The following is a 10,141-nucleotide window of genomic DNA, read 5'->3' as shown; positions in this document are numbered from 1 at the left end:
TTGAAAATGTATAGCTAGGAGCTCATTGGTTGGTAGTTTATCTTTCTCCGAGCATTGATAACACTCTACTCTAGTCCTTGAAAACATCATAAGATACGTCAAAATCTTTATGGAGAATTTATGTAAGACATTTCCATAATGTGTTTGTTGTTCAAAAGGAGGAGCAAGATACATTTATAGAAGATTCTGTGGTCAAGACATTTACCTTATTGACGGTCTGAAGAAGACCAAGAAGGATAAGAAGTTGCCCCAGGAAGAGACATCCACAGAGAGTGGCCAAGACTGAGTTGTGCATGCTCCTTATAGGCCGACAGAGGAAAAATGTTAGAAAAGAGAGACACAAGCAGATGATGGACACGCCCAGGCCAACGTGAGATAGAATACTAAGACCATAAACTTCCTGTAACAAGAAAAGACATAGGCTTAAATGCTAGAAGCAACAACATATTAACAGTCCTCACTAACATTGTGCTAGATAAAGGGGTTTAAAGTATGGGTAAATATACTAAAGCTTTGTAAAATAGAAGTGATGGTGTTGTCCATAGCAACAAACAGATAGTATCTATAATTTATTTATTGCATCCTGGAACATGATAGAACTGGATTGGTTGCTATGAGAAACACCTCCACTTGTCCGCAAGCTTATCATTTATTTTAGCTTGGCTTCTATAGCTAATGACATCTACTGATGAGCGCCATTCTAGCCTATGGGCTACATGATAAATATGAGCTTATGGTCCTATGTCACCTCAATTCCATATGGTGCAATGATCACTGCAAAGCTGGAGAAATGCCTGCAGGAGCAGGTGGTGTGTGCATTACTATAAGATTCGGTTATGCACCCTTCTTCACTCCAGCCATTCCTATTGGAGTCCCAAAAGACACAGATTGACTTGTAAAAAGGCTCAAGGTCCTGAGGAAGAGAAATATGAGACAGTTTAATGAAGAGGTCATTGTCCTCATATCTTTATGTAGGCTGTACGACTGGGCATCATCATTTATCTTCTAAATTGTGTTATATCTATCTCTAATAGCCTTCTGGGCTTTTAAGCCTTTATTGTATATCATACCTCCCACAAATTCCAGAAGATTCCTGAATTTTCTGTGAATCTCCTGGAGCCCTGGAAAAAGAAGGCGGTATTCCTGCATCCAGCTAATTTCCTATTGAAGTGGGCAGATCGGGTATAATAATGCAGTGAATGGCTGGTTCTATAGAGTGGGTGGAGTCAACTTGACATAAACCACCAGGCCCATCCCCATCATATGCTTTTTGCATCAGATTGCCAATACAAACAAGCATGCTTTATATATACAGCAATTTGCAACAAATGACACAAGAACATACAGTACATTAATGTCTCCATTTCAGTCATTACCCCAATTCCACCATACAGCACTGACCTTTACATTGGAAAGCCTGAAGTTCACTGCCAAGCCCAGATTCTCCCTAGCAGGGTTTGTGGTAGCGGCAGTCACTACTCTCGAGTTCACAACAGCAGAACTATTAATTCCAGGGTTATTTGATGTTTTCATGTTTAAAAATCTTGATTCAAGACCATAGTAGGTAATAAAAATAGCTCCATCTGGTATCAGGATAAATAAAATTAGAATTATGAATAACTGATTCCAAATCTTTTCTCAAGTACTACCCCCATCCAGCAGTGGGTGACGTCATGCAGTCGTCTGAAATGGCAAAGAAAACAGTCCAGTTGCGCCTGCATCTTCGCTCCCTAGATGCCCTCCTCCAAAACTCAGAATGTGATCGCACTCTGTCTTCCCGAATGCATGATTTGTGCGCTGAGCATGCACAGAAGTGCAAAAAACCTGACTGTGACTGTACCTGTGACGCTGACTGTATTTGTCTTTCTTAAAAAAACAGTGGCTGTGAGTGATGCTGCCATTTTTAGCAGATATATTGAGGATCTCTCACAGCAACTGAAACAAAATGTCTTTTTTTAGACAGACCTTCCGATCTGACCAAAAATAAAAAAAGTGCTGCCCAGTCAAATAAATCAATCAAGTGTGTGTATATATATATATATATATATATATATATATATATATATATATATATATATATATATATATGATCGTGCGGCCCAGAACTCACTCCAATAGGACAACTGCCCTGGTGCCTGTCTTGATGTAAAGTATATAGGAAAGAAGAGACTGGCACTCCGGGGTCTTTGCAAAAGGTTGTATTCAAAACAAGTAACAATCACCAACGTTTCGGGGTAGAGCTCCTTTGTCAAGGTGCAGGGTTCTCACCCTGCACCTTGACAAAGGGGCTCTGCCACGAAACGTTGGTGATTATTATTTGTTTTGAATACAACCTTTTGCAAAGACCCCGGAGTGCCAGTCTCTTCATATATATATGCTCAGAGACAGACGAAGATTTGCAAAAAAACCCGTCCTCAGACCCAAATCCTACAGCAGTGTGCTATATATATATAGCAAGTGTAGGTAATAGGCACTCCAGATAAACAAAGAGGATGCAGCAGTGCCTTCCAATAGAGAAATATAGCCAAACCACCCACCGGCACTAATATAAACTGAATTTTTTCAAGTCCGTGGAGTGCCGCCTGTTAATCTCATCGCCCTTTGGGGTTACCGGTGGGTGGTTTGGCTATATATATATATATATATTCTTATGTTTGGAGCTGAGCAGTGTACACCCATCTATTGGATCACAAATACCAACTGTGGACTTGTCAAGCAAAAAACTATACGTATAATATTTGAAGGCCATTTCTTTCGCTTAAAAGAGCTTGAGGTGCTATCATTCCATATATTATATACAGCAACCAGTGGATTTCTGGTCGTTTGTATTAACATTACCTAAGAATCACCTTCGCTTTTTTATCGCCTGGGAGATTTTTGTCTCAGTTTACAATTGTGTGATCATCTTGTTCAACTATCGCATCGTGCCCCTGATGAAGTCATGCAAATGACGAAACGCGTTGGGCTTATGGGCGTATTGAAACACTTGTTGTGATTGTACATCATTTGTATAAAAAGATATCATTTTTATTGTGATTCACTGTAATTGTACCAAACCTTTATTGTACACTGCTATGCCCTTAGGGCAGTTTTATATTAAATTGTTTTACTTACCTGAAAGATTCTGTTCAATCAGGAAAGGTTAAGCGCACCCTGAAACCCCCCTTTCTTTCCCATTTCTGTACTGGGTCCCATCTAACAGGGGACCCTATCAGGGTAGCAGCTCCCTCAAGTATCATTGTACGCATAGTGTGTTCCTTTTCGATATATATATATATATATATATATATATATATATATGGGATGCAGTTAAAATGCCGGCGGTCGGGATCCCGGCGTTCGGAATCCCGACCGCCGAAATCCCGACACATTCTCCCTCCGTGGGTGTCCACGACACCTCTGGAGGGAGAACAAATTAGTGTGCCGAGCGTAGCGAGGCACCGGGCCCGCTGCGTGGCGAGCGCAGCGAGCCCGCAAGGGGGGGCGATCCACGTCCCCCCCTTGTCGGCATTTCGGCTGTCGGGATTCCGGCGTCGGGATTCTGAAAGCCAGGATCCCGACCGCAGGGATTCAGTACTGAATCCATATATATATATATATCTTATATATTTGGCTACATCTGTCACGAAAAATGTGTGAGTGTGTCTATAACGCTGGGTGGAGCCTCTGACTCTGCCCACACACACTCACATAGTGACAGAGAACCAGCCCAGTGAGCCCACAGTGCCAGACACCCTCTGCCTCCCCATGCTGCCCCCCCTCCCCCCCCACAACTCCCCCTCCCGCGAGTCGCGGCACACACACCCTCCTCTCGCGATTCGCAGCAAACCCCCCCTCCCGCGATTCGCGGCACCACCCCCCCCCACGACCCCCCCCCCAAGATTCGCGGCACCACCCGGATTAAATGGTCGCCACAAGCAAAACACTGACATGGCTATGGTCGACAATGAAAGAGGTTGACAGAGTTTTTGAAGATTAATTTTTTATTTTTTGAATGTTTTCATATTCATTCTCATGTGTCGACATGGACACCAATGAAGTGCCACACTTATGTTAACATTTACATGTGTTGACCTTTCTGTGTTGACTTTTCTTGTGGCAATTTTTTTCCAGTGGCAACTTTGTGCACGTCAACCTAGACATCATCAACCAAGACGTTGTATAATATACAACACCTGTTGTGTTTTACTGTAGGTGTTTTAAGTCAGAACTTTTACTGCTACTATTACTGTTTATGTAAATGCATTCTGAATGACAGCAACATCCTACCATTCTGCTACAAGAATATATAACCAACTAGGTGATTCATCACGCCCGTTCCCCCCCTCCCGCAATTGGCGGACCCCCCGCGCCCCCCTCCCACGATTCACGCCCCCCTCCCACGATTCATGGCACCCCCCCTCTCACGATTCGCAACCCCCCCTCGCGCGATTCACGCGCCCCTCCCGTGCTTTGCAAACCCCTGCCCCCTCTAGTGATTCGCCGACACCTCCGCCCCCCCCCCACAATTCTGCCCCCCCTCCCTTGATTCACGGCATCCCCCGCGCCCCTCCCGCGATTCACGGCACCCCCGCGCCCCTCCCGCGATTCATGTCACCCTCGCACCCCCTCCCGCGATTCACGGACCCCTGCAAACCCCTCTCGCAGTTCACTGAACCCCCCTCCCACAATTTGCGGACCCCCTCTTCCCACGATTCACGCCCCCCAGAAGCTGCACAGTGTCCCCCACCCTCCTCTTTAGTTCCCCGTATGCCCACACACCCCTATCACTACCCAGCTTCCTGCTCTCCTGAACTGTAACTTACACCACTGGGGAGTCGCTGACGCTGTGTCGCCTACATAACGCCTCATAGCCCAGCCTCCTGCTCTCATGCACCCTAACTCCCACCCAGTAGGAGGAGACACTGACTCAGGGCCACCGTCCTGTACTCCTGTGCTGCCACGCTGGACCCCCATCCACTGGCTGAAGCTGCACAGTGTCCCCCACACTCCTCTTTAGTCCCCCGTATGCCCACACACCCCTATCACTACCAAGCTTCCTGCTTTCCTGAACCATAACTTACACCACTGGGGAGTCACTGACGCTGTGTTGCCCACATACCCCTATCATGCCTCATAGCCCAGCCTCCTGCTCTCATGCACCCTAACTCCCACTCAGTAGGAGGAGATGCTGACTCAGGGCCACCGTCCTGTGCTGCCACGCTGGACCCTCTCCAACTAGCAGAAGCTGCACAGTGTCCCACACCCCTTATGCCCACACACCCCTATCACTACCCAGCCTCCTGTTTTCCTGTGTCGTGACCTCCGCCAGTGGGGAGCCGCTGACCCCAAAACACCCTACTATACTATTGCACACACACACACACACACCTAAACAACCACTTTTTAGTTAAATAAAACAATACACACCCCCTTCCAGATCATATGCTCTCTATTTAACACATTTCACCTATAACTCAAGTTGCAATACAGGCATCTTTCATACAATTCTAACCATATTTCTCACAATACAAACGTTAACAAATTAAGAGGGCGCAGCCCCTTACGACGGTGTGAAGAGCGTCTGTAGGGCGCGATGAATCACCTAGTACATATATACATTGGTAGCCCAGATTGGACAGTCTGTATCCAGTAGCACTTGTGATAATGGCGGAATCCGCAACCAATGATGGCAGCGATGGCACGGCTGGTGCTGATTTTTCACATTTACATTTTCCAGCGTGTGAATTACTAAGTTTCTCTGAATCAGAGGCAGAGGTCATATTGGATAAAGACAAATTATGTGACCAGGATGCATTATTGCCTCTCGATACCCTGTACAAGGACCTTTGGAGACTAAATCGCAAAGCAATTGACTATAAATGTCATAGTGTCTCTTTAAGTGATTATTTTCGTGCCAAGAGAATACCACGTGGTCTGCGGGTGAAAAACTGCCCAACTATCGGCCGCAATGGTTCTAACTTTTGCTGACGTTATGTCGCTATAGCAAACAAGTGCTCACTGGATTGGATTCTATTGATAATCGAGCAATCCAACAAGGAACTGACTGCCTTAAAGGAAAAGATTTCTGCATTTGAAATAATCAATAAACCTATCTTAAGTGCTGATGGGGAGGTGGACTGGTACCAAACTAAACACGCAGATTCAGACCTACAAAAGGGATTTAATAAGTTTCAAAAAAGAAAAATTTGCCAAAGTGGAGGCTGACTACGACAATTACACTGTGTATCAGTGGGTCAGCAATAAACAAGAACCAAGGAACCAAGGTTACTCCAGAAGACCTTTTTTTCGCAGAGGCCGCAATTTCGGCTCTAATGATGGCACTTCAAATGAGGGTGGGTCCACCACTAACAGTGACTATGAGGGTACCAACTCTAGTCAACCAAGGGGAAACCCTCAAGGCGCAACAACACGGTCCAAATACAAAAAACCAAGCGTACCCGCACCCGTCGTGGTGGCCAGGGGAAGAGGCTCCAGAAGAGGCAGACTGCCTCTAACCAATCGTCAGTGATCTACAACTTGTCTGACTATACATTATCTTCTAGTGAAGTCAGCCTGCTTTCGAAAGGCCTGTCATTTGTGCCCACGAATAACTTTGAACCATTGAAGTGGCAAATTGAACTTAATGACCTACAACGCAAATAACGGATCAAATAATTTTTTGAAAAAAGTCCCTCTGTCAGTATGAACCAGGACAGTATTCCTAATCAGGTCCGTAAACTGATGCCTCGGTCCAAATTCGACCCTCCATCAAACAATGCGTCAATCAAGACGTTTATGCGGCAATTAGAACATCAATCGGCTTTACAGCCCATACAATCGGATGGGTTTAATCGCAGTAATTTAACAAAGGATGAATGGGCATCTCTTCAGCGGTTGTCATCCAACAAGGAAGTCATTTTTAGGTCTGCGGACAAAGGTGGAGCCTTGGTACTCCTTAACACTAAGGATTATCTTAAAGAAATATCAAAACAACTGGATGATACATCGATATACCGCAAATTGGCGGGTGATCTGACTCCAGTTTTTAAACGTAATCTAATTGTGTGCCTTGAATCTGCAGTGGCAAATATTCTCATTGACAAAAAAATTAAAAGACGATCTTATCCCTGAGGATCCCAAAACCCCTTTGATATATCTTATCCCGAAGATTCACAAAGACCCTGTCAACCCGCCTGGCCGGCCAATAATAGCAGCCAGGGGGTCTTTGTTGGAACGAGTATCTACTTACTTAGACACGTTATTCCAACCTTGTGTCCAGAGTCACGCTAGACTATTACTGGACACGACTGATTTATTAAATAAATTGTTGTTACTACCTAAAATTTCTGCTGAGGTGTGGTTGGTCACCATTGATGTCAGCAGCCTGTACACCTCGATCCCACACAGGGAGGGTGTGCAGGCTGTTAGACGATTTTTGGTGGATCATCCCTTAAATGTGGGTCCTAAAGTAACGTTAATTATGGAACTTCTTGAAATGCTGTTGAGTTGTAACTACTTTGCACATGCTAATGATTTCTACCTACAAGTGAGTGGGTGTGCGATGGGGTCCCCTGTGGCCCCATCGTACGCCAATATATTTATGTTCTTTATTGAACAAATATTGTTTTTTTCCAGTGAAGCTGTGTCATCGAGGATCTTGTTTTATTCAAGATTCATCGACGATATCTTACTACTATGGTCAGGTCCAGCAGAGATGTTGTCCTCCATCATCCAACAGCATAATGCCAGTGAGAGTCCGATCAAGCTCACTTTTGAAATGAATCTAAAAGAGATTTAATTTCTTGATGTAAAGATCATCAAGGATAATGAGTCATTAGTAACTACACTGTTCAGTAAGGAAACTGATAGAAATAACTTATTACTGTATAGCAGTTTCCATCCTGCCCCCCTTAGAGCAGGGTTGCCGTACTCTCAGTTTTTGAGAGTACGTAGAATCAATTCCAATTATGGGACAGCCAGCAAGCAGATCGACATCATGTCGACTAAATTCAGAGAAAGAGGTTATCCCCCTGAATTATTGATTGAGGCTAAAAATAAAGTCTTAAAATTGGACAGAACAGAGCTACTATCCAAAACTCTTAAAAAATCCCAGCAAAAAATGTTACCCTGGCCCACAGTCTTTAACCCTCAAAGTAAGTGTATCAATAAAATTGCTAAACGTAATTGGTCACTAATCACTTCTGAGGCTTTAGGCTTGTCAGACACCAAGTTACCATCATGTTACAAAAGAGGTCATAACCTCAGAGATTATCTAGTTAAAACCGACATGTCTGACATGTTATCTCCTAAAAGTAAACATTTTTTACAGCCCCAAACAGGGAAAGTTTATGATATTAGATTTCATCTCTCTTGCAAAATGAGATATTTGGTGTATCAAATTATTTGTCCCTGTGGTCTGTCATATGTGGGCAAGACGGAACGGACGTTTCGTGAACGTATGACAGCCCATAGATCTGCAATTAAGCTGGCTCTTGAAGTTGGCGGCAGCGATCAGCCTGTCGCCAGGCATTTTGTGGAATGTCGACATTCACTAACATCGATAAGATACCGAATGATCGACCATATTCCGCCCCTTAAAAGGGGTGGTAATAGGGGTACTGCTTTATTAAAAAGAGAGAGCCAGTGGATTATGCGCCTCAATACTTTAATCCCCCACGGCCTTAATGACCAATTGGGGGTTGGTTGCTTTTGATTGCTCGTAGTGCGTTATATATTATGTCATTATGTTGTGTAATACCTGCACTGCAGGTTGATGCAGTCTGTTTCATTCTGTTGTGCTATAATGTTGTGTTTTTGACAATTACAGGTTTTTTGTTTGGGTGTCATGCAGTTAGCGTCAACGTCTCCCTGGTAACGGGAATCACGTGATGACGTCATCTGAGCGCGTCCCGGCCGGGTGTGCGGTCTCGGATCCGGATGCGCTATTCCACATGGTGGGGGAGGTCTTGTATATAAGGTATGTTGTTTTATTGTATCTTGTGAGCTTGAAAAAAATGTATTAAAACATTGAAACGTTGCTTTGAAGCCGTTACCCTACGTGTGGAGGTCAGTTATTCTCTCAGCTAAAACCCAAGTGTGCAGCCGAAGATGTTTACTATGTGTCCAGCAATCGCTAGGAAGGTATGCACCGGGTGACAGTTGTGCTCAGTCTGCGAGGAGTGCCGGTTAAAGGACCGATATATATATATATATATCCTCAATATAATAACTTTAGAGTTCTTTTTAGTGAACCTTATGATGCTTGGTGCTGGAAATAAATGTCCAATATAAGAGGCTTACAAAACACAATTCTGTTAAATATGGACAGTGAGGGTCATTCTGATAGACTCGCATTCCTGTGAGTTCGGCCCCATCCTGATACAGTATTTGTGGGACTGCGCATGTGTATGGTATATTGGCCCTGATTCTATTCACTTTGCTCCCCTGCGCATTCGCACGGGGAGCGATGTTTAGAGACTGCGCATGTGCATAACCATTTATACGCAAGTGCAGCCTATTTGTGCTAGTGGTCACTGCTGATTATTCGGCAGCAGTGCGGGCGTGGGTCCGCGGGCCGTGGTCATGCCTATGGGAACACCTAGCGAGCCCTTCGCAAACAAGGGGGTCGGGGATGGGGATCAGCCATGGGAACGGCCAACTTTGTATGGGTGCCCCCTTGAAAACACTGGGCATTCCCATGTCTACGCGGACGGGCGGCTGACATCACAGCACGTTTCCACTGACTTATTTGCGAAGGTAGGTGAAATCTTTCGATGGTCTGCGACCATCGAAGGATTTCTTCTGCTGCGGAGACATGAGAGGGGAAGTGTTTTGGATACACACCCATGTTAAAGAGGGGAATCGGCAGTGGCGGGGGGGCAGGCACTCAGATGGGCAGCTGGCGGCGTCTCTGGTGCTTGGTAAACTGTGATCCTCGCATCTTACTGAGCCAACCAGAATGACCCCCAGTCTCCTTTAGGACTTTTGCTTGTATATAGCAGCAGCTCATAGATGTTATTTAGAGCAATTATAGACCATACGTTAGCATTATCACCTGCAGGTACTACAGTATGTCCTCATACCACTCCCAGTTACTGGGAGCTCCTATAATGTAGCTCTTTGGCTAAGCAGGAGGTCCGGAGATGCAATCTCTTGTTAG

At 44.9% G+C, this 10,141-nt stretch overlaps 1 protein-coding gene across 2 annotated transcripts in view; it reads right to left on the bottom strand.

Moving 5' to 3' along the window:
• Positions 1-10,141, bottom strand: part of LOC146075594 (adhesion G protein-coupled receptor E3-like) — a 74,872-nt gene that overhangs the window by 9,783 nt on the left and 54,948 nt on the right. For both annotated transcript variants that reach the window (XM_083184978.1, XM_083184979.1), the window contains exons 9-11: positions 1,402-1,583; positions 749-913; positions 206-400 (exon numbers count right to left, since the gene is read on the bottom strand). In XM_083184978.1, the coding sequence (XP_083041104.1) occupies positions 206-400; positions 749-913; positions 1,402-1,583 (542 nt within the window). The remainder of the gene's footprint in view (positions 1-205; positions 401-748; positions 914-1,401; positions 1,584-10,141) is intronic.

Source organism: Crinia signifera, chromosome 4, assembly GCF_055691185.1.
Source record: "Crinia signifera chromosome 4, ASM5569118v1, whole genome shotgun sequence".
Classification (NCBI taxonomy): Eukaryota; Metazoa; Chordata; class Amphibia; order Anura; family Myobatrachidae; genus Crinia; species Crinia signifera.
The sequence above is the reverse complement of the archived record's forward strand: the minus strand, read 5'-3'. Positions and strand labels throughout refer to the sequence as shown.